Source organism: Labrus bergylta, chromosome 24 (assembly GCF_963930695.1).
Source record: "Labrus bergylta chromosome 24, fLabBer1.1, whole genome shotgun sequence".
Lineage (NCBI taxonomy): Eukaryota > Metazoa > Chordata > Actinopteri > Labriformes > Labridae > Labrus > Labrus bergylta.
The window spans coordinates 585,815-610,176 of record NC_089218.1 but is presented as its reverse complement, the minus strand read 5'-3'; the positions used below and the strand labels follow the sequence as shown (position 1 = coordinate 610,176).

Here is a 24,362-nt window from a genome sequence, read left to right as displayed (position 1 = left end):
CATTGTGGCGGCTCAGAGGACGCTGTGCTGAGACTCTTTCATGATTTGCTGTTGCATAATGTGTGTGTGATGAGTCCTGACAGACTGACAGCGAGCTGCTCTGAAGGCCTTTCATCTGCTCAGAGCACGGACTATTTCAGGCTTTACACTGACTCAGTGTGTGTGTGTGTGTGTGTGTGTGTGTGTGTGTGTGTGTGTGTGTGTGTGTGTGTGTGTGTGTGTGTGTGTGTGTGTGTGTATCAGGATGGACCTCCCTTCTCTTACTCCCTCTGCTGGTGTGGACTCAGTTTGATTGACACACACACACACACACACACACACACACACACACACACACACACCGGATGTCTCGGTCCCAGTCCCGGTCTTGGTCTTGGTCTCGGTCTCGTTCTCAGTCCCGGTCTCGTTCTCAGTCCCGGTCCCGGTCTCGTTCTCAGTCCCGGTCCCGGTCTCGTTCTCAGTCCCCGGTCCCGGTCTTGGTCTCGGCCCCAGGTCTCGGTCTCGGTCTCGGTTCCGGTCTCGGCCCCGGTCTTGGTCTCGGCCCCCGGTCTTGGTCTCGGTCCTGGTCTCGGTCTCGGTCTCGGTCTTGGCCTTGGTTAAATTCGTCAGAGTGAATCTTCTCTCCTTTAAAACGTCTTCAGCGTGTTTTCCTCTTTCAGTTTCATGTTGTATTATTGACATGTTTTGACTTGACCCGTTTATTTGTGTAAAGAGGATGATTTTCAAACAGGGTACACACCAGCCCCCCCCCCCCCCCCCCCCCACCCCCGATAATCCCTCAGGGGTCTCAGAGTAAACCGTCAGTGCAGACTGAAGTGAGTCGGGGTCTGAGGTGTCGGGGCGGACTTTGAGGAGAGCGATGAGTCCAGAGGGAGGAGAGGATTCAAGGACAGAGACGAAGGAGACACAGAGGAGTGTAAGGAGGGAGGTGAGGGCTCCTTCATCTCCTCTCTCTCTCTCTCTCTCGCTCGCCCTCTCTCTCTCTCTGAGGGTTAGCGTCGCGCGTTGAGCTGCTAATGTGAGATGTTTAATGCCCTCAGTGTGTGTGTGTGTGTTGGATTAGCTTCCTCCCGCTGTGCAGGATGAGCTAACACACACGGGAGGCTTGTATGTCTGTCTGCAACACACACACACACACACACACACACACACACACACACACACACACACACACACACACACACACACACACACACACACACACACACACACACACACACACACTCTCAGAGCTGCAGGACTCAACTTTTTAATTGAAATGTCTGTCAGCTCCTCTCTGCAGCCTGATTGGCTCGTTTTTGGAGGAGGAGGCGGGACTAGTTTGATATGCAGGCCTTCTTTTTTGTCTCAGTGTTTGTGCAGTAATGAGCCAATGAAAGAAGCCGTTACTAAATGAGTGATATGAGCAGCAGAAGACAAACAGAGGCTTTAATGGGGTGATGAGTGTGTGTGCATTAGCAGCAGCAGAGCTCAGCGAGGCTGTCTGCTCTCTGGACATAAATCCACTCACGTCTTCTGATCTGTGGAGCCTCGCTTTCTCTTTATATAAGAACGCTGCTGCAGCCTCTGACTCACAGGAAGTGAGCAGCAGCAAGACAAAAAATACATAGAAAGTTTAAGGGGGCGGCTGTGGTTCAGCGGTCGGTCGTCTCTCAACCGGACGGTCGGGGGTTCGATCCCCAGCATCTACCATCAGGGTGTGAATGTGTGTGACGCTGAATGAGCTGAAGCTAAAGTTATCAGCGTTTGATAATTCAGGCTTTGAGTTGAATCCTGCAGCAGGTTCAGATCTGTGTCTCTGTGCGTCCTTCAGGCTCGGGGACAGCAGAGTGTGTTCGGGCGGTCGACGTCCTCACGGTGCTCAGAGAGAAAGTGGCCTTCGTCTCAGGTACCACACACACACACACACACACACACACAGACACACACAGACACACACAGACACACACACACACACACACACACACACACACACACACACACACACACACACACAGACACACACAGACACACACACACACACACACACACACACAGACACACAGGTCCTGAATTGACCCAGTTTAACTAACTGTGTTTACCAGGTGGGCGGGACAAACGCGGTGGACCAATCCTGACCTTCCCTGCCAGGACCAATCATGATCGAATAAAACAGGAAGACCTCAGTCGACTGGTCACATACCTGTCGACCGTACCAAGGTAATGTCTACCTGTCTATCTGCCTACCTGTCTCCCTCACTACACACCTGTCTGTCTCACTACACACCTGTCTGTCTGCCTACCTGTCTCCCTCACTACACACCTGTCTGTCTCACTACACACCTGTCTGTCTGCCTACCTGTCTCCCCTCACTACACGCCTGTCTGTCTGCCTACCTGTCTCCCTCACTACATACCTGTCTGTCTCACTACACACCTGTCTATCTGCCTACCGGTCTCCCTCACTACATACCTGTCTGTCTCACTACACACCTGTCTATCTGCCTACCTGTCTCCCTCCACTACACACCTGTCTGTCTCACTACACACCTGTCTATCTGCCTACCGGTCTCCCTCACCTACACACCTGTCTGTCTCACTACACACCTGTCTGTCTGCCTACCTGTCTCCCTCACTACACACCTGTCTGTCTGCCTACCGGTTCTCCCTCACTACACACCTGTCTGTCTCACTACACACCTGTCTATCTGCCTACCGGTCTCCCTCACTACACACCTGTCTGTCTCACTACACACCTGTCTGTCTGCCTACCTGTCCTCCCTCACTACACACCTGTCTGTCTGCCTACCTGTATCCCTCACTACATACCTGTCTGTCTCACTACACACCTGTCTATCTGCCTACCGGTCTCCCTCACTACATACCTGTCTGTCTCACTACACACCTGTCTATCTGCCTACCTGTCTCCCTCACTACACACCTGTCTGTCTCACTACACACCTGTCTATCTGCCTACCGGTCTCCCTCACTACACACCTGTCTGTCTCACTACACACCTGTCTGTCTGCCTACCTGTCTCCCTCACTACACACCTGTCTGTCTGCCTACCGGTCTCCCTCACTACACACCTGTCTGTCTCACTACACACCTGTCTGTCTGCCTACCTGTCTCCCTCACTACACACCTGTCTGTCTCACTACACACCTGTCTGTCTGCCTACCTGTCTCCCTCACCACACACCTGTCTGCCTGCCTACCTGTCTCCCTCACTACACACCTGTCTCTCTCACTACATACCTGTCTGTCTGCCTACCTGTCTCCCTCACTACACACCTGTCTCTCTGCCTGACCTGTCTCCCTCACTACACACCTGTCTCTCTCACTACTTACCTGTCTGTCTGCCTGGCCTGTCTCCCTCACTACACACCTGTCTCTCTCACTACATACCTGTCTGTCTGTCTGCCTGGCTTGTCTCCCTCACTACACACCTGTCTCTCTGCCTGACCTGTCTCTCTCACTACACACCTGTCTCCCTCACTACACACCTGTCTCCCTCACTACACACCTGTCTCTCTGCCTGGCCTGTCTCTCTCACTACAACACCTGTCTCCCTCACTACACACCTGTCTCTCTCACTACACACCTGTCTCCCTCACTACACACCTGTCTCTCTCACTACACACTTGTCTCCCTCACTACACACCTGTCTCTCTGCCTGACCTGTCTCCCTCACTACACACCTGTCTCTCTGCCTGACCTGTCTCCCTCACTACACACCTGTCTCTCTGCCTGACCTGTCTCTCTCACTACACACCTGTCTCCCTCACTACACACCTGGCTCTCTGCCTGACCTGTCTCTCTCACTACACACCTGTCTCCCTCACTACACACCTGTCTCTCTCACTACACACCTGTCTCTCTCACTACACACCTGTCTCTCTGCCTAACCTGTCTCTCTCACTACACACCTGTCTCCCTCACTACACACCTGTCTCTCTGCCTGACCTGTCTCCCTCACTACACACCTGTCTCTCTCTCTCTCTCCTGTCTCTGTACTCACTCATCAGTTTCATGCAGGTAAAGAAGCCTGTGTATCACTAACTGCTGCCTGTCTGTCTCTCTGTCCCTGCCTGTCTGTCTCTCTGTCCCTGCCTGTCTGTCTGTCAGCGAGGACGTGCGTGCGCGGGGCTTCACCGTGGTGGTGGACATGCGGGGCAGTAAGTGGGACAGCGTGAAGCCGGTTCTACGGACGCTGCAGGAGTCCTTTTCCTCCAACATCCACACGGCGCTGCTCATCAAACCCGACACCTTCTGGCAGAAACACAAAACCAACCTGGGCAGCGCCAAGCTCAGCTTCGAGGTACCAAAACATTAAAACATTCTGTACTACAAGTGATGCATAAAGTTCTGAAGAGTAAGACACCAGCAGACATCTCTCTGCAGAAACATCAGAGCATCAAGCTGCTTATATGATCACTACAACTGAAGAGTCTATAAATAAACCACTGACAGTTAGTCATAGCACCACACGGCAAGAACAACATACAGAACTACAACTGGTAAACAAAGAACTACTACTGCTAAATAAAGAACTACAACTGGTAAACAAAGAACTACTACTGCTAAATAAAGAACTACTACTGCTAAATAAAGAACTACAACTGCTAAATAAAGACCTACTACTGCTAAATAAAGAACTACAACTGCTAAATAAAGAACTACAACTGGTAAACAAAGAACTACAACTGCTAAATAAAGAACTACTACTGCTAAATAAAGAACTACAACTGCTAAATAAAGAACTACAACTGCTAAATAAAGAACTACAACTGGTAAACAAAGAACTACAACTGGTAAACAAAGAACTACAACTGGTAAATAAAGAACTACAACTGGTAAACAAAGAACTACAACTGGTAAATAAAGAACTACAACTGCTAAAAAAAGAACTACAACTGGTAAACAAAGAACTACAACTGCTAAAAAAAAGAACTACTACTGCTAAATAAAGAACTACAACTGCTAAATAAAGAACTACAACTGGTAAACAAAGAACTACAACTGGTAAATAAAGAACTACAACTGGTAAATAAAGAACTACTACTGCTAAATAAAGAACTACAACTGGTAAACAAAGAACTACAACTGCTAAAAAAAGAACTACTACTGCTAAATAAAGAACTACAACTGGTAAACAAAGAACTACAACTGGTAAACAAAGAACTACAACTGCTAAATAAAGAACTACAACTGCTAAAAAAAGAACTACTACTGGTAAATAAAGGACTACAACTGGTAAATAAAGGACTACTACTGGTAAATAAAGAACTACTACTGGTAAATAAAGAACTACAACTGGTAAATAAAGAACTACAACTGGTAAACAAAGAACTACAACTGGTAAATAAAGAACTACAACTGGTAAATAAAGAACTACAACTGCTAAATAAAGAACTACAACTGGTAAACAAAGAACTACTACTGGTAAATAAAGAACTACTACTGTGCAGAGCCGAGCTCAGCTGAACTGTCCTCCTGTAACGTCTTCATGTTACTTTAGTGACCTTCTTAAATCTACTACCTCTCTTTCTCTCTCTCTCTCTCTCTCTCTCTGTCTCTCTCTCTCTCTCTCTCTCTCTCTCTCTCTCTCTCTCTCTCTCCCTCTCCTCTCTCTCTCTCTCTCTGGGTTCAGACCAGCCTGGTCTCGGTGGAGGGTCTCTCCCGGCTCGTTGACCCCTCCCAGCTCACGGCCGACCTCGGTGGCTCGCTGGAGTACGACCATGTGGAGTGGACCGAGCTGCGTCTGGGTCTGGAGGAGTTCTCAGGGGCCGCCTCACAGCTGCTGGCCCAGCTGGATCAGCTGGAGGCTGGGCTGAATCGCATACCAGAGCCTCAGGATGTGGACGAGGCCCGCAAGTAAGGAGGAGCCTCAGGCGCTCTTTTTGATGAGATGAACGCCGTTCGTAAAGTGTTCAGTAATTTTTCTCATTTTGACCTCTTAAGACTCCTGGAGGAACATGGACGTCTCCGTAACACCATCACCACTGCTCCTGTTGACGCCCTTGAACGAGAGGGGCGGAGCTTGTTCCAGCGAATGCGTCTTGGCCCCGCCCACGGGGACGCTTCAACAGAAGGCGGCGGTGGAGGCGGTAGTCACGGCAGCTGGTTGTCAGGCGGGGCGGACTTCCAGAGTGTCGCACCAAAAGTTTCCTCCCTGCTGGACCGGATGCAGGCGGCTCGCACTCACCTGCTGCAGAGCTGGAGCGACAGGAAGCTGCACCTGGACCAGGCGCTGCAGCTACACCTGTTTGAGCAGGACGCCACCAAGGTGAGGTCACAACCTACGATCAGCTGTTATCAGACAGACAGGAAGTAATATGTAGAAATACTCTAACCTGTCTCACTCTAACCTGTCTCTCTCTGTGACCTGTCTTACTCTAACCTGTCTCTCTCTAACCTGTCTCACTCGAACCTGTCTCTCTCTAACCTGTCTCTCTCTGTGACCTGTCTCTCTCTAACCTGTCTCTCTCTAACCTGTCTCACTCTAACCTGTCTCACTCTAACCTGTCTCTCTCTGTGACCTGTCTCTCTCTAACCTGTCTCTCTCTCTAACCTGTCTCTCTCTAACCTGTCTCACTCTAACCTGTCTCTCTCTGTGACCTGTCTCTCTCTAACCTGTCTCACTCTAACCTGTCTCACTCTAACCTGTCTCACTCTAACCTGTCTCTCTCTAACCTGTCTCACTCTAACCTGTCTCTCTCTAACCTGTCTCTCTCTGTGACCTGTCTCTCTCTAACCTGTCTGTCTCTGACCTGTCTCTCTCTAACCTGTCTCACTCTGACCTGTCTGACTCTAACCTGTCTGACTCTAACCTGTCTGACTCTAACCTGTCTGACTCTAACCTGTCTCACTCTGACCTGTCTCACTCTGACCTGTCTGACTCTAACCTGTCTGTCTCTGACCTGTCTCTCTCTAACCTGTCTCACTCTGACCTGTCTGACTCTAACCTGTCTGACACTAACCTGTCTGTCTCTCCGGGTGTCAGATGTCGGAGTGGATCGCTCACAGTAAGGAGTTGTTCGTGCAGAGTCTGGTGGAGGTTGGTCAGAACCACCAGCACGCCCTCGACCTCCAAACGCAACACCAGCACTTCACCGCCAACTGCATGGTCAGTGTGTGTGTGTGTGTGTGTGTGTGTGTGTGTGTGTGTGTGTGTGTGTGTGTGAACAGTGTGTGTGTGTGTGTGTGTGTGTGTGTGTGTGTGTGTGTGTGTGTGTGTGTGTGTGTGTGTGTGTGTGTGTGAACAGTGTGTGTGTGTGTGTGTGTGTGTGTGTGTGTGTGTGTGTGTGTGTGTGTACAGTGTGTGTGTGTGTGTGTGTGTGTGTACAGTGTGTGTGTGTGAACAGTGTGTGTGTGTGTGTGTGTTTCACATTATTTAAAAACACTTCCTGAACATCGTGTGTGTGTGTCGTGCAGAATGGCAGCGTGAACGTGGACAGCGTGGTTACCGTGGCAGCGAGGCTGGCGGAGGCGGGTCACTACGGGGCGGAGCGTATCGCCCTCGTGTCGTCACGGTTACAGGATGACTGGAAGTCCCTGACGACGGCGCTGGAAGAACGTAGCAACACGCTTGCCATGGCAACGGGCTTCCACCAGGGGGCGGAGCAGGTGACAAGCACAAATATAAACAAACACACCTGAACTTTACCTGTCTCACTGAAATACACCTGTCCTGACTCACCTGTCTGTCTGACCACTGACATTTTTACCTGTCTCTATACTTTACCTGTCCCCATGTCTCTCTACCTGTCGTCCTGCCGATCTTTACCTGTAAACCTGTCTGTTTACCCCACTGTTTCACCTGTCCCTCTACCTGTCTGTCTACCTGTCTGTCTGACCAGTTCCTGCTCAGAGTAGAGGGCTGGGTTCAGGTGTGCTCTGAAGGCCCGTTGCCATCGGCGACAGCAGAGCTAGAAGCTGCAACAAAGAAACACCAGGAGCTGAACGAGGAGATCTCTGCTAACTACACACAGGTACCTGTCTGTCTACACACCTGTCTGTCTCTACCTGTCTGTATACACACCTGTCTGTCTACACACCTGTCTGTATACACACCTGTCTGTATACACCACCTGTCTGTCCATACACCTGTCTGTCCATACACCTGTCTGTATACACACCTGTCTGTCTACACACCTGTCTGTATACACACCTGTCTGTCTACACACCTGTCTGTATACACACCTGTCTGTCCATATACCTGTCTGTCTTTATACCTGTCTGTCTATACACCTGTCTGCCCACACACCTGTCTGTCTCTACCTGTCTGTATACACACCTGTCTGTCCATACACCTGTCTGTCTCTATCTGTCAGTATACACACTGTCTGTCCATACACCTGTCTGTCCACACACCTGTCTGTCTTTACACCTGTCTGTCCACATCTGTCTGTATACACACCTGTCTGTCCATACACCTGTCTGTCCATGCACCTGTCTGTCCACGCACCTTTCTGTCTACATACCTGTCTGTCCATACACCTGTCTGTCTACACACCTGTCTGTCCACACACCTGTCTGTCTACACACCTGTCTTTCCACACACCTGTCTGTCCACACACCTGTCTGTCTACACACCTGTCTGTCCATTACACCTGTCTGTCTACACACCTGTCTGTCTACACACCTGTCTGTCTACACACCTGTCTTTCCACACACCTGTCTATCTATACACCTGTCTATCTATACACCTGTCTGTCTACACACCTGTCTATCCATACACCTGTCTGTCTACACACCTGTCTGTCTACACACCTGTCAATCCATACACCTGTCTGTCTACACACCTGTGTAACTGCATACCTGTCTGTCTGAACACCTGTCTGTCTGCAGGTCAGTGAAAGCGGTAAAGCCTTACTGGAAGTCCTCCAGCGTTGCACAGCGACTGAATCCGAGGACTCGACGACCAAACCAGACTTCACAGCCGCCACACACGGCATCATGGGAGTTCTGCACCAGGTCATGCAGGTGAGAAACACGTCAGGTGTCTCACATCCACCAGCAGAGGAACAGACAGGCAGAAAGACAGGTGGACTAATATATGTATTTTCTTTTTCATGCAGGGTCATCACGAGGTGGAAGGGGCGTGGCAAGCATCGTAAACTCCGCCTCCACCAGCGTCTGCAGCTGTGTGTGTTTCAGCAGGATGTGAGACAGGTATGACTCATAATGATCCAGGTACACTCCAGGTGTTCACATTATTATCCAGACTAATCAAGAATTCTGTCTGTCTGTCTCTATCTGTCTGTCTCTCTCTATCTGTCTGTCTGTCTCTACCTGTCTGTCTGTATCTGTCTGTCTGTCTCCACCTGTCTGCCTCCACCTGTCTGTCTGTCTCCACCTGTCTGCCTCCACCTGTCTGTCTGCCTCCACCTGTCTGTCTCTATCTGTCTGTCTGTCTCCACCTGTCTGTCTCTATCTGTCTGTCTGTCTCTACCTGTCTGTCTGTCTCCACCTGTCTGTCTGTCTCCACCTGTCTGTCTGTCTCTACCTGTCTGTCTCTATCTGTCTGCCTCCACCTGCCTGTCTGTCTCCACCTGTCTGCCTCCACCTGTCTGCCTCCACCTGTCTGTCTGTCTCCACCTGTCTGTCTCCACCTGTCTGTCTGTCTCCACCTGTCTGTCTGTCTCTACCTGTCTGTCTCTATCTGTCTGCCTCCACCTGTCTGTCTGTCTCCACCTGTCTGTCTGTCTCCACCTGTCTGCCTCCACCTGTCTGTCTCCCAGGTGTTGGACTGGGTGGAGCAGCACGGTGAGGTGTTCCTGAACAAACACAGCGGCGTGGGGAAATCTCTGCACCGAGCGCGAGCGCTGCAGAAACGCCACGATGACTTCCAGCAGGTCGCACAGGTAACAGGAAACACCACGGTCTGTTCTTAACGACCCCGAGAGGACGTTAGTGAGGACGCTTTAAATCTAATCTTTACTTTTATTATAACTTTACATTTAAATTATTTTAATATAACATGACTGAGCTGATGTGTGTGTGTGTGTGTGTGTGTGTGTGTGTGTGTGTGTGTGTGTGTGTGTGTGTGTGTGTGTGTGTGTGTGTGTGTATCAGAACACTTACACTAATGCAGAGAAGCTTCTGGAAGCAGCCGACCAGCTGGCTCAGTCTGGAGAGTGTGAGGAGGAGGAGATCTACCAGGCAGCTCGAGACCTGGAGCTCCGCATGCAGGTAAACTCTGACGGAGAGGAATCACAGGAAACACCTTTTGATTTGAACATTTAAAGAAAGGTGAGTTCTGTGTGTGTGCTGTGATGCAGGTTTTCTGATGTTTGGTGTGTTTGCAGGCGTTTATTCAGAGAGTCGAGCAGAGGGAAGCTGCTGCTGGACCTCGCTGTGTCGTTCTACACACACACCAAGGAGGTAACACACACACACACACACACACACACACACACACACACCAAGGAGGTAACACACACACACACACACCAAGGAGGTAACACACACACCAAGGAGGTAACACACACACACACACACACACACACACACACACACACACACCAAGGAGGTAACACACACACACACAACTACACACACACACCAAGGAGGTAACACACACACACACACACACACACACACACACACACACACACACACACACACACACACACATGATAGAAGAGTTGTAGGTGTATTTGGTCAAATTTCTTATTATTCAAACTTCTAAAGTTGGATAATCTTCTTCCTCTCCTTCTACTCTTCCTTCCTTCCTTCCTCCTCCTCCTCTTCCTTCCGCTTCCTTCCTTCCTCCTCCCCTTCCTCCTCCTCCTCCCCTTCCTTCCTCCTTCTCCTCCTCCTCCTCTTCCTTCCTCTTCCTTCCTCTTCCTTCCTTCCTCCTCCCCTTCCTCCTCCTCCTCCTTCCTTCCTTCCTTCCTCCTCCTCCTCTTCCTTCCTCCTCCCCTTCCTCCTTCTCCTCCTCATCCTTCCTTCCTCCTCCTCCTCCTCCTACTCCTTCCTTCCTTCCTCCTTCTCCTCCTCCTCCTCTTCCTTCCTCTTCCTTCCTTCCTCTTCCTCCTCCTCCGCTTCCTTTCTCTTCCTTCCTTCCTCCTCCCCTTCCTCCTCCACCTCCTCCTCCTCCTCTTCCTTCCTTCCTTCCTTCCTTCTTTCCTCCTCTTCCTTCCTTCTCCTCCTCCTCTTCCTTCCTTCTTTCCTCCTCCTCCTCCTTCTCCTCCTCCTTCCTTCATTCCTTCCTCCTCCTCTTCCTTCCTTCCTTCCTTCCTTCCTCCTCCTCCCTTCCTTCCTCCTCCTCCTCCTCCTACTCCTTCCTTCCTTCCTTCCTCCTCCTCCTTCTCCTACTCCTTCCTTCCTTCCTTCCTCCTCCTCCTCCTCCTCCTCTTCCCTTCCTTCCTTCCTCCTCCTCCTCACTCCTCTTTCCTTCCTTCCTTCCTTCCTTCTGTCCTCCTCTTCCTTCCTTCTCCTCCTCCCTCCTCTTCCTTCCTTCTTTCCTTCTCCTTCTCCTTCTCCTCCTCCTCCTCCTCCTCCTCCTCCTCCTCAGCTCTCCGTGTGGATGGAGGGCCTTCAGAAGCAGCTCTCCTCAGACCTCTGTGTGTGTCCGGACTCAGTCGAGGCGTTGCAGGACCTTGATCTCTCAGCAGCAGACGCAGCAGGTCAACACACAGGTACCTGCTGACCTTTGACCTCCTCGCCCGAAGTCTAACAACCTAAACACCTCCTTGACCTATCTCCTCTAACCCCCCCACTAACCCTGACCTTTGACCCTGACCCACAGGAAGCTGCTATGAGCGTCATCCGGAAGGAGAAGACCTCATCCTGCAACTCAGGTACACTCGTGTGGGTGCGCTTGATTCATGCCTGAGTGCTGCACGGGGGGGGTGGGCTTTAAAACTTCTGTTTAACTTCAGATTTTTGGGCTGGTTAAGCGTTGGTGTGTTGGATTCATACACCAGGGCAGCACTGCAGCATGTAGGAAGTCAGTGTAATGGGTGTTGGATGTTTGAATAATAATAATTTAAATACTATGTGGGTTGTGTTTGTGTAATGTGACTGTGTAACCCCTGAAGGTGGGTTCCTCTTTAATTCATGGCCTGTGTGGGTGCGTTTGTTTTCCAGGTAGTCTGTGTGGGTGTGTTTCCTTTTAAATCCTATAATGTATGCATGTGCAGTTATTTTTGACTTTACTACATCCTGTGTGGGTGTGTTTGTTTGCTTGTAATTGCTCATGCTTTAGATGTGTAAGTGTGTATGGTTTGTATTTGGATCCATAATTTCTGCAGATTCCTTTGTTTCCTATTTCTTCTGTGAGGTTTTTCTATTACTAGTTCCTTAAGTCCGTTCGGTTTGTGTTTTTAGATTTGTTTAACCGTTTTAGGTGCGTTTGTTTCAGGCCCCAGGGCAGCTCGGTGGCTCACGTGGAGTCGGTGCTGCAGCAGCTGGAGGAGTCTCATGTTCAGCTGGAGGAACTTTTCCACCAGAGGAAGATCCGACTAGATGTTTTCCTGCAGCTCCGCATCCTGCACCAGTGCACGCTGGAGGTACACTGTTTTTAAATGAATTTATTTTATCAATTCAAACATACATTCTTCACATCCCCCTCTGTCGAGCCTGAAATACTTTGTGTGGTTTTGTGTTTCATAGGTGACGGGGGAGATGGACGCTTGGAAGCAGGACCTCCAGAAACAGTCCCAGGACTTCTCTGCAGAGAAGTTAGCAACGCCACGACATTCTGACACAAACCAGGACAAGCTCGCCCAGGACAAGCTCGCACTGGGACAGGCACGGCTAGTGGAGGCTAGCCCTGAGGTGCTAACACTTGCACAGCAGCGGATCCACAGGTAACACGGTCCAGAGTGATGACATCATCTTGGTTGACGACTCATTGGAAAAAGGTCTTTGATTGGTTGATTGACTGATTGATTGGTCTGCAGGCACATGGAGCGACGGCTGGCCATGAACAATATGATCTACGAGGTCATCCAACAAGGTCATGACCTTCAGCAGTACATCAATGAGGTCCAGGCTTCAGGTAAGAATCGCCGTGTTGATGTTAGTGCAGCAGCGGTGGGGCTACCCGCTGGTGAAATAATTACTATCACAGAACTTCCACTTGCCAATCTTAAATGTAAAGGCTGTAAGCAGGTCTGAGGAACTGGAACGTAGAGTTGGTTATCATCTGCATATTGTTTAAATACGCATCATGTTTCTGAATAGAAATACATGACGACAGCTTCTATCGACAGAAAAGAAGGGGAATAAGGATTGAGCCTTGGGGTACACCACAAGTTAAAAGGAAAGAGACAACATATGATTTTGCAGCGCCTCTTGTGTAGTTAGTTTAGTCGATGCCTGACAGAGCTGTGGTGGTCCCAATCAGTTTCTCGTGGCCATTCTGGGGTTAACAAAGATAACAGAGGAGGTAAAGATTTGGAAAAAGGTTAAAGTGGCAGTAGATTTTGGGGACGCTTGGGTAGGATGGTCATGGATGGTTCTGTGCTGTATCTTTTTGTCCTTTTTTTATGATGAAAGTTGCTGAAAATTGAGAGATCCTTGACCCAGTGGATCTTGAGAAAGCGTCATTCTAGGAGTACTCAAGTCCTCCTGGGAGGTGATAATAGATACCTGAGTTTCCTTAAGGGGTTTAAATTATCATTAAGGGGATACAGAGATCAAGGTCAGTGCCCCAGTGGTCCTTGAGGAGATTTCCTAAAGAAAAGGTTTTTGGGGGAGTTCCAGGGTCCTCCCTGTGGTCATCAAAAGAGTAAAGTTGTGGTCTCATTGAGGTAAAAGGTCACTTAAAGGAGTCCAACGGTTTTTGAGGAAGCTCATGAGACCCTTGATAGTTCCCCCACTGGTCCCAAAGTGGATCCATGAGTCAGTGGTCGGGTTCCATGACACTTCCTTTAGTGGCTTCACTGGTTTCTAAGATAAGATGTGGAAGAACTTTTTTAATCTCAAAGGGTGTTCTCGTGTCTTCGAGGGTCCCAGAGGTCCTTGATTGGTTTCTATAGATTCTGTATTAGTGCTCCAGTCCCAGGAGTCCAATAGTCTATTCCTATTGAGGACATAGAGATTTATTTAAAGGTTTCTGTGGTCCTTTAAGTGTTTCCAGTGTTTTGGATTTCCAAATGGCTTTTGAGGGTTTTCCAGGGTTCACTGACGGCTTCAAACGACCATAAACTGGCGAGAGGCCGAACTGGCAGAAAGCAAAAACAGTTGACAGATCAGAACAGACGGCCATATTGATTTTTCCCTGTTTTAGAGAGAAAATAGAACAGAACAGGAAGCCGTGAGTGTATTATTATAATGTTAGAGAGTAGAATCAGGCTGAGCGGCCCCGGCTACCCTGATGATAGGAGGGGGGAAGAGGTGCAGCAGGGGCAGAGAGGATCATGGGGGGAGGGGGAAAAGGGGGATGAGGTTGCCATGGAAACTGCTCTCTGAAGCACACAGCTGGTCCCCATGGAAACCAGAATATTGAATTTGCCATGGAGACACGCACACACACGCACACACACACACACACACACACACACACACACACACACACACACACATGCATCCAAGCACACATACACACATGAATGGAGACTGAAACACACACACACACAAATAACACACATGTTGCTCTATGTTTGAGGCACACAACAGACAAAATGTCCTCACTGTAAATGTCCTAAATTATGTGTGTATGTGTGTGTGTGTGTGTGTGTGTGTGTGTGTGTGTGTGTGTCAGGTATCGAGCTATCAGAGGCAGAGGGGGGTCTCTCCTCTCAGGTGGAGGAGCTGCAGCGCCTCCTGCAGGACAAACAGAAGGAGCTGCAGCAGATTGCAGATCACACACACACACACCTGGAGCAGAACCTGCAGCTTAGACACCTGCAGAGCCAGGTCAAACAGGTGACACACACACACACACACACACACACACTCACACACACACCTACAGTTCCAGGTCACATTCAGCACTATCACATGCTGCCTTAACTTTGATACCATGGCAACAAAATAAAGAGTCCTAGGCACCCAATATTGGATTATTTCTAATCCTTTTTTAAAAAGCAAATTCCTGCAGAGTCTTGATTGCACAAATTTCTTGCTAATGTAGATCTTGTGAAGGAGTCAAAGTATCAAACATTTTGAAAACCTGAATCATCTCCCCCCGTCTCTTTCTACCTGCCTGTGTGTCTCAGGTGCTGGGTTGGATCTCAGAGGGGGAGGTCATGTTGTCGTCCTGCATGTTGAACTCCAGCTGTTTATCTGAAGCAGAGCAGCTGCAGAGGGAGCATGAGCGCCTCCAGCAGGCCATCGAGGTAACTGCACGAATGAAAACACACACACACAACACACACACACACACACACACACACACACACACACACACTAAGCTGCAGAATCTTACACACAGATCATTTTGTGATATTTAACAAAGATTGTGTAAAATAAAAGCAAGGAGCTTCATGTCGAGGAGAGGAGTTTAACACTGATGAGGAATTTAAACACACAGTTGTTCCTGTTGCATTATGGGAAGTTAAGGTGACACACCTGACATGTCTTCCACCCGCTGTTCTCAGGCTCTGCTGCACGCCGACTCCCTGCAGAGGACTCATCAGGTGGCTCTGGCTCTGCAGCAGAGAGCAGAGCTGCTGGTCAGGTAACTTCAACATGGACACTGAAGGAGGAAATATTCAGATTTTATACGGAAAGTACCAAACAATTAAAAAATTCTCCTCCTCTCAGGTCAGGACATTATGACCCAGATGCAGTGAGGTCTTGTGCCCAGACGGTGGCGCTGCACTGGCAGACTCTGATGCTGAGGATAGAGGACAGACTCAAACTGGTGAACGCCTCGGCAGCTTTCTACAGGACGTCCCAGCAGGTACCGCTGTCTACCTGTCCTGCTTTCATAACAGTCTGTATACCTACCTGTCTGTCTGTCTGTCTGTCTGTCTGTCTGTCTGGGTTTCGACTTACCTGTCTGTCTCTCCAGGTGTGTGGGGTGCTGGAGAGTCTGGAGCAGGAGTACCGCAGGGAGGAGGACTGGTGTGGTGGAGGAGACAGACAGCCAGAACAACTGATGCCGCTCATCAACAAACACATGGAGCAGAAGGAGGCGTTCCTGAAGGTGAGGAGGAGCTTAAACCTGCTCCATGAGACGACCAATCATAGATAAGCTACCATAACTGGGCGTGGCAGGTTTCTTTGTCGACGTCTGAAGTAATGCTGATGGAGCCAGGCTGATGTCTTAACCTTAAAAAAACACCAGAGAAAGTGAAAAGTAATTAATTATTAAGCTATTACCTATGGCTAATCGTTAGCCATCGAAATAAGATTAAGGGTTGAAAGTGGTTTAAGAAAAAGAGACATATTTACAACTGTGTTGGGCTTTTATTCGATGCTAACTCGCTAAAGTTTAGGCTAATGTTAGCAGCTTTGTTTTTGGAATAATGTGAAATACAGCCTTCTATCTGTGGCGACAGGCCTGCACTCTGGCCAGACGAAACGCAGAAGTTTTCCTCAAGTACATCCATCGTAACAGTGTCACCATGGCGAACATCTCAGGCCACAGCATCACCGTCTCCGGGGTAACCGAGGTCACAGGGCACTCCAGGGTACCGGAGCAGCAGGTCAAAGGTGAAGTGCACAACTCTCTACTTCAGTATTTTTAATTTCAGCGTAAATGAAGAAAGACAGTGGAGCCACAACAGCTCCCTGAGGAACGCCCACAGTTAATTGTTATCTGTGTGTGTGTGTGTGTGTGTGTGTGTGTGTGTGTGTGTGTGTGTGTAGGTATCCTCAGCGAGCTGCTGCAGAGAGAAAACAGAGTTCTGCATTTCTGGACTTTAAAGAAACGTCGACTGGATCAGTGCCAGCAGTACCTGATGTTCCAGAGCCACGCCCAGCAGGTAGACTAACACCTGTAACAACATCTGATGTTTAGTTATAAACATGTTTCTGTTACAGCATCGTGTTGTCATGATACCAGATCGGGAATGTTGCAATTTGTGGTGTGCAACTAAAACAGTGTGCAGGAGTTTGTAATGGATTTGTTCCTCACCTCAAACCTGTTTTGTTTTGGTACTTTTCACCTTTTCCACCAAAACTTTTTGAACATTTGAGGATCATTATTTCCTGATTCTTGTTGATTGACATCAAAACTGTGAATTAATTTTGCTGTTGGAATAAAAACTTTGCCTTTGTCTGCGATCATTTGGAATTAGGTGTGTGTGCTAAGTGTGTTAAAAAGTCTGTTTTGTTGCAGGCCATGGATTGGCTGCAGCAGTCAGGTGATCATTACCTGGTCTCGCACACGTCTGCGGGGGCTTCGGTCGCTGACACGCAAGAACTGCTGAACCAGCACAGAGAGTTCTGCGTGTCCGCCAAGGTGAGCGCACACACACACACACACACACACAGATGTACAGTGTTGTCTGGGTGATGTCATCACTCACCTGTGTATCCGTCTCTCAGCACACACAGGAGAAGGTTCACCTGCTCATCCAATTGGCTGAGAGCATGCTGGCTAAAGGCCACGCCCACCGCACAGAGCTCCGTCGCTGCGTTTCCACGGTGGATAAACGTTACCCGCGACTTCAGCGTCAGGATGGGACAGTACCGCCACCTGCTGGAGACGGCGCTGGGAGGATGCTCACAGGTACGAGTGGATCCTGAGTCAGGACTGAAGGTTTCACAGAAATATCTTTTAGTGTAACTCCTGATTTCTTACAAATACACGACCCTAACGTGGACTGACCTTTATGATGGTACGGTGTCCCCGTCAGGACAATAAGGACCTGGAGCTGGAGCTGATCCCCAACAGTCTGTCTGACTCAGACCCGGAGGTGAACTTGTCCGACCCGAGTCATCAGGTCAGCGACGAGAAGAGACGATCTGCCAGAAAGAAGGAGTGAGTAACGTTTCTATGAGTGACTGTGGTCAGAGCGAGCGAGCGTCCTGAGCGAGCGTCCTGAACAGGTGTTGATGTGTTCTCAGGTACATCATGGCCGAGCTCCTTCAGACAGAGAGGGTCTACGTCAGAGACCTGCAGGAGTGTATCGAGGTGAGAACAGAACATCATGAAGCTCCATCTAACACAAAACATGCATTAGGATTTTACAGTCTAAAATATTCACCAACAGCGCCCTCTGCTGGCAGATCTCCAGACAGCTGCTCTGTTATTAACACATCACAGTGATGAAACACTTCTCTAACCTGACCTCCTCCCTCCTGCAGACGTACCTGTGGGAGATGACGAGCGGCTCAGAAGACGTCCCGTCCGGTCTCAACAACAAGGACGACATCGTGTTCGGAAACATCCAGGACATCTACGAGTTCCACAACAGGTAGTGAAAAAAAATCAAGAAAGTCAGAGCTCGACAGATGAAGGATGGATGATAAATATCAATGATGAGGAGAGGAAAGTCTGATACCTGCTCAACCTCTCTCTCTCTCTCTCTCTCTCTCTGTCTCTCTCTCTCTGTCTTCTCTCTCTCTCTGTCTCTCTGTCTCTCTCTCTGTCTCTCTCTCTCTCTCTGTCTCTCTCTCTCTCTCTCTCTCTCTCTCTCTCTCTCTCTCTCTCTCTCTCTGATTCCTGACTCTCTCCATCGTCCTGTCTCGACAATAAAAACATTTAAACCTCTTAATTAAACCTTTTTAAAGAAGTTAAATCCTCCACAGACCCGGTCCAGGACCCGGTCTGACCCGGTCCAGGACTCGGTCTGACCCGGTCCAGGACTCGGTCTGACCCGGTCCAGCACTCGGTCTGACTCAGTACTTTCTGTCTTTCAGTATTTTCCTGAAGGAGCTGGAAAACTACGAGCAGCTTCCAGAGGACGTCGGCCATTGCTTCGTTACCTGGGTAACCGCTTTGTTTACAGATTTAGACCATATAGAAATGTACATGTAGAAAAGTGAATCCTCTAATTGAACGTTTCCTGTTTGTGTCTCAGGCGGATAAGTTCCACATGTATGTGACGTACTGCAGGAACAAACCAGACTCCAGTTTACTCATCCAGCAGCACGGCGCCGGATTCTTCGAGGTCAGGACGCCAAAAACTAAAACTGTTAACAAGATCTGGAAAAAGTATTGAGTCCGTTAGAAATGATAGGACAGGATGGATATGCATACTCTTTACTGTCCTCACAGAAACTCATGTTGGACTCAGTCCTGCATCAGAAAACAGCCTCAGCTCTTATTGGCTCAGGATGCTCCAAGAATGATCTTTGTTTTTAGTGTTTTCCTGTCTGAACGTTTCGTCACTTTAAAGGGTTAATCTGTGATTTTTAACCCTTAAATGTAGAAATCAAGTATATCCTCTGAAAATAACTCTGTGAGTCATGACTGTCTACAATGGGGTGTAACACCCGAGTCCCACTGTCTGTGATGTTTTCAGAGTTTTCAGAGTCCTATCTTCACTTTGTTTACATCGCCAGGACGGCCGGCTGACTCCTCCCCTCGTGTATAAAAGTTGTTTAATTGAGGGACTAGAGAAAAGAAGAATAACATACTGTACTCACTGCTTAACTGTGTTTCTAGATCACGCTCATTTCAGGTAAATTTACATGCAGTGTGAAGATACCAGCATAATAAAGATCGCTAGCATTAGCATGCTAACACAACAATGCAGCGTGAAGATATGAGCAGAATAAAGAGTATTAGTGACTTTTATCTGGTCATGACATCACAGCTCCTCTCAGATTCTGCTTTTTTAACCTCTTCAACGTGTGTTTGTGTGCAGGAGGTCCAGAGGAGACACGGTCTAACCAACTCCATCTCCTCAGCCCTCATCAAACCGGTCCAGAGGATCACCAAGTACCAGCTGCTGCTGAAGGTAACTCACTCTCCGTCAGTCAAACCAAGAGGAAAAGTGAATGTTTGTTCCTTCTGCCTGTTTGGAAACACAAACACCTCGGAGGAGTTCACTTCACATGGAGCCCAGAGGACGCAGACTGCGAGCCCAGAATCCTAAATGAAAGAGATTTCATGTCGGTTTGAAAAGTGGAGCTCGGCAGCAGCAGGGGTCTGAAGATGGCGCTTCATTTTTTATGTCTTTTTTTTTTATCTCTTCAAGGTAACGTTTGCAGCTGGGACACAAACTTCTCCCGCTCCACTTGTGAAACTTGGTTATTTGTTATTCAGCCGGGGAAACAGTTTCTGTGTTTGTGTGAAGAAGTGACTGAGAGAGCTTTGTGTTTGCAGGAGCTGCTGGCGTGCTGCGAGGAGGGGAAAGGCGAGATTAAAGAAGGTCTGGATGTGATGCTGAGCGTCCCAAAGAGAGCTAACGATGCTATGCATGTTAGCATGCTGGAAGGTAACACACCTTTAGTCTCAGTTTGACGATGCATCAAAAGGTCAAAGGTCGTAGACTGACCCGCCCGTGTTGATGACATCTCGCTGTGATGTCACTCTCAGGTCTGGAGGAGGGTCTGGAGGTGCAGGGCGAGCTCCTCCTGCAGGACTCGTTTCTGGTCTGGGAGCCGAAGTCTCTGATCCGGAAGGGGCGGGACCGACACCCTCTTCCTGTTTGAGCTGTCACTCATCTTCAGCAAAGAGATCAAAGACTCGTCAGGACGAACCAAATACCTTTACAAGAGCAGGCTGAGGGTACACACACACACACACACACACACACACACACACACACACAGAGACACACACACACACACACACACACAGAGACACAACACACAGACACACACACACACACACACACAGAGACACACACACAGACACACACACACACACACACACAGAGACACACACACAGACACACACACACACACACACACATACACACACACACACACACACACAGACACACACACACACACACACACACACACAGAGACACACACACAGACACACACACACACACACACACAGAGACACACACACAGACACACACACACACACACACACATACACACACACACACACACACACACACACACACACACACACACACACACACACACACACACAGACACACACACACACACACACACACACACACACACAGAGACACACACACACACAGAGACACACACACACACAGAGACACACACACAGAGACACACACACACACAGAGACACACACACAGAGACACACACACACACACACACACACACAGACACACACACACACACACACACACACACACACACAACACACACACAGAGACACACGCACACACACACACACACACACACACACACACACACACACAGAGACCACACCACACAGAGACACACACACACACACACACACACACACACACACACACACACACACACAGAGACACACACACACACACACACACAACACACACACACACACACACACACAGAGACACACACACACACACACACACACACCAGACACACACACACACACAGAGACACACACACACACAGACACACACACACACACACACACACACACACACAGAGACACACACACACACACACACACAGAGACACACACACAGAGATACACACACACACACCACACAGAGACACACACACACAAGCCACAGACACACACACACACACACACAAACACACACACACACAGAGACACACACACACACACACACACACACACAGACACACACACACACACACACACAGAGACACACACAGAGACACACACACACACACAGAGACACACACACACACACACACACACACACACACACAGAGACACACACAGAGACACACACACACACACACACACACACACACACACACAGACACACACACACACACCACCAGTTAGAACTTTAGTGAAACTATGACAATGTCTCTCCCCCTCTCACTCTCTCGCCCCTCTCTCTCTCCTCTCTCTCTCTCTCTCTCTCTCTCTCTCTCCTCTCTCGCCCCTCGCCCTCTCCCCCCCCTCTCTGTCTCCTCTCTCTCTCTCTCTCTCTCGCCTCCTCTCCCCCCCCTCTCTGTCTCTCTCTCTCTCTCTCGCCCTCGCCCTCTCCCCCCTCTGTCTCGCTCTCTCTCTCTCTCTCTCTCTCTCTCGGCCCTCTCTCTCCCTCTCTCTCTCCCCCCCCCTCTGTCTCTCTCTCTCTCTCTCTCTCTCTCGCCCTCTCTCTCCCTCTCTCCCTCTCTCTCTCCCCCCCTCTCTGTCTCTCTCTCTCTCTCCTCTCCCCCCTCTCTGTCTCTCTCTCCCTCTCTCTCCCCCCCTCTCTGTCTCTCTCTCTCTCTCTCTCTCTCTCTCTCTCCCCCCTCTCTGTCTCTCTCTCCCTCTCTCTCCCCCCTCTCTGTCTCTCGCCCTCTCTCTCCCTCTCTCTCTCCCCCCCTCTCTGTCTCTCTCTCTCTCTCTCTCTCCCCCCTCTCTGTCTCTCTCTCCCTCTCTCTCCCCCCTCTTCTCTCTCTCTCTCTCTCTCTCTCTCTCTCTCTCTCTCTCAGACGTCCGAGCTCGGTGTGACGGAGCACATCGAGGGCGACCCCTGCAAGTTCGCTCTGTGGGTCGGACGAACGCCGACGTCCGACAACAAGACGGTCCTGAAGGTGCGCACGCTCAGATTAACTTCCACCTCAAGACATTTTACCCATCATGCAGTTCTGCTGAAGTGTCTGATCCTCTCCTCAGGCGTCGTCGTTGGAGCTGAAGCAGGAGTGGGTCCGCAGCATTCGACAGGTGATCCAGGAGAGGCGGGGCCACCTGCGGGGGGCTCTGAGGGAGCCCATCCCCCTCCCCAAGACGCCAAACCCCACGCTGGGGCGACAGCGCAGCATCAGCCGCAGGTCAGAACCATTAACACCTGCACGCCACATGCCTCTGATCACGTGATGTGTCAGCACGCCAAAGTAAAAACAACCTCTGAGTGATGGTCACGGCTGTTTGGAACACACGGCGCCCTGAACATTCTGTCCTCTCTTTAAGAAAGCTTCACAACAAACCTCAGAAATCACAGAATGTAAACTACGAGTTCATTAAGTTTAATGAAGTGTGTGTGTGTGTGTGTGTGTGTGTGTGTGTGTGTGTGTGTGTGTGTGTGAATCAGGGAGACGAGCGAGGACGCAGACAGTCTGGGCGATGCGAGCAGTCAGCCGGACACCGTCTCCATCGCCTCGAGAACGTCACAGAACACGGCCGACAGCGACAAGGTACACACACACACACACACACACACACACACACACACACACACACACACACACACACACACACACACACACACACACACACACACACACACACACACTGAGGGGTGTGTCAGATGGTCTCATGACCTCATCACTGCTGCAGCTGGCTGGGCGTGTGTGTGTGTGTGTGTGTGTGTGTGTGTGTGTGTGTGTGTGTGTGTGTGTGTGTGTGTGTGTGTGTGTGTGTGTGAGGGAGTTTCCTCTGCAGATTCTTTTACAAACTTTCACTTCTTCTCGACTCTTCAGACGAGGTACGTTTGATTTGTTTACCTGCTGACGCTGGACGGCGTTCAGAAACACCTGGAGGCTGCAGGTGGTAGCGAGGGGGGGGGGCATGTGGTCAGGTGGGTGGTGTCAGCTGTGTCACTACCTGGACCCTGCTGCATGTCCGGGGTCTGGTTCTGTTGAAGAGCTGTGATGACCATGTGGTGAAGTAGGTAAGATACGGTGGAGCGGGGGGAGTGGGGGGGGGGGGGGGGGGGACTCTGGGACGCCGGAGCACTCTGTCCCGCCTTCCCGGGGGGTTGTGGAACTAGTCCGGGCAACACAGCGATGCAGCGATGGACGACCACGGTTGATGTGCTGGTTCTGGATGGAGGGGCCGTGTGGTCGACACTACCTGGAGCTCGCATCAACACAGCCTGGGCGACGCTGTTTTGGTTGCCATGGCGAGATGAGGGATGTCTTCACCGAGCGCTCAAGTGCCCGCGTCGCATCGATGGATTATTGAGAAAATAAAGCTGAGAGGTTCCATCCATTACCTTTAATGCTTTTCCCGTGCGGGGTCGCAGGGTGCTGGAGCCGATCCCAGCTGTGACTGGTCGAGAGGCGGGGTTACACCCTGGACTGTTCACCAGCCAATCACAGGGCTGACATATAGTGTATAACTTTAAGTATTGAAGTAGAAGTTTTCAGGATCTTTCAGTAGAACACACATGTTCTTACTGAGGCGTGTGCGTTACTTTCTGAGCTGCTGATCACATCTGTGTTCGATTAGGACGGAAAACACCCCACAAGTCCCCACAGACTGTGTGTGTGTGTGTGTGTGTGTGTGTGTGTGTGTGTGTGTGTGTGTGTGTGTGTGTGTGTGTGTGTGTGTGTGTGTGTGTGCTGGAGCCAGCTGGAGCCCATGTGCTTAAGTTAACACACACACACACACACACACACACACACACACACAGAGTCGTTGGTAAGCCCAGGATCACATGATGTTTTCTTCTTTGTCTCCGCCCCCTCGCTCTGATT

General features: G+C 49.8%; 2 protein-coding genes across 2 annotated transcripts in view; one reads left to right on the top strand and one right to left on the bottom strand.

The window, feature by feature from the left end:
• Window positions 1-18,295, bottom strand: part of iqcb1 (IQ motif containing B1) — a 28,189-nt gene extending 9,894 nt beyond the window's left edge. Inside the window, exons 1-7 of the mRNA XM_065951878.1 lie at window positions 18,200-18,295; window positions 17,715-17,851; window positions 17,413-17,639; window positions 15,935-16,210; window positions 15,506-15,632; window positions 15,137-15,277; window positions 10,067-10,181 (exon numbers count right to left, since the gene is read on the bottom strand). The gene's annotated coding sequence lies outside the window, so the exon portion shown is untranslated. The remainder of the gene's footprint in view (window positions 1-10,066; window positions 10,182-15,136; window positions 15,278-15,505; window positions 15,633-15,934; window positions 16,211-17,412; window positions 17,640-17,714; window positions 17,852-18,199) is intronic.
• LOC110004138 (kalirin) overlaps window positions 1-24,362 on the top strand; it is a 39,336-nt gene that overhangs the window by 1,076 nt on the left and 13,898 nt on the right. The window contains 44 exon segments of the mRNA XM_065951865.1: window positions 1,814-1,888; window positions 2,085-2,199; window positions 4,106-4,298; window positions 5,631-5,854; window positions 5,942-6,266; window positions 6,984-7,106; window positions 7,415-7,606; window positions 7,840-7,971; window positions 8,831-8,965; window positions 9,061-9,090; window positions 9,092-9,154; window positions 9,724-9,846; window positions 10,058-10,174; window positions 10,291-10,317; window positions 10,319-10,366; window positions 11,502-11,582; window positions 11,584-11,625; window positions 11,736-11,754; window positions 11,757-11,787; window positions 12,351-12,498; window positions 12,602-12,798; window positions 12,892-12,989; window positions 14,697-14,860; window positions 15,154-15,273; window positions 15,535-15,614; window positions 15,701-15,839; window positions 15,951-16,085; window positions 16,441-16,594; window positions 16,751-16,866; window positions 17,223-17,345; window positions 17,432-17,545; window positions 17,547-17,615; window positions 17,743-17,867; window positions 17,954-18,020; window positions 18,194-18,303; window positions 18,749-18,818; window positions 18,910-18,999; window positions 19,699-19,791; window positions 20,160-20,271; window positions 20,373-20,473; window positions 20,475-20,564; window positions 22,377-22,478; window positions 22,561-22,715; window positions 22,976-23,078. Of these exon segments, the coding sequence (XP_065807937.1) occupies window positions 1,814-1,888; window positions 2,085-2,199; window positions 4,106-4,298; window positions 5,631-5,854; window positions 5,942-6,266; window positions 6,984-7,106; window positions 7,415-7,606; window positions 7,840-7,971; window positions 8,831-8,965; window positions 9,061-9,090; window positions 9,092-9,154; window positions 9,724-9,846; window positions 10,058-10,174; window positions 10,291-10,317; window positions 10,319-10,366; window positions 11,502-11,582; window positions 11,584-11,625; window positions 11,736-11,754; window positions 11,757-11,787; window positions 12,351-12,498; window positions 12,602-12,798; window positions 12,892-12,989; window positions 14,697-14,860; window positions 15,154-15,273; window positions 15,535-15,614; window positions 15,701-15,839; window positions 15,951-16,085; window positions 16,441-16,594; window positions 16,751-16,866; window positions 17,223-17,345; window positions 17,432-17,545; window positions 17,547-17,615; window positions 17,743-17,867; window positions 17,954-18,020; window positions 18,194-18,303; window positions 18,749-18,818; window positions 18,910-18,999; window positions 19,699-19,791; window positions 20,160-20,271; window positions 20,373-20,473; window positions 20,475-20,564; window positions 22,377-22,478; window positions 22,561-22,715; window positions 22,976-23,078 (4,970 nt within the window).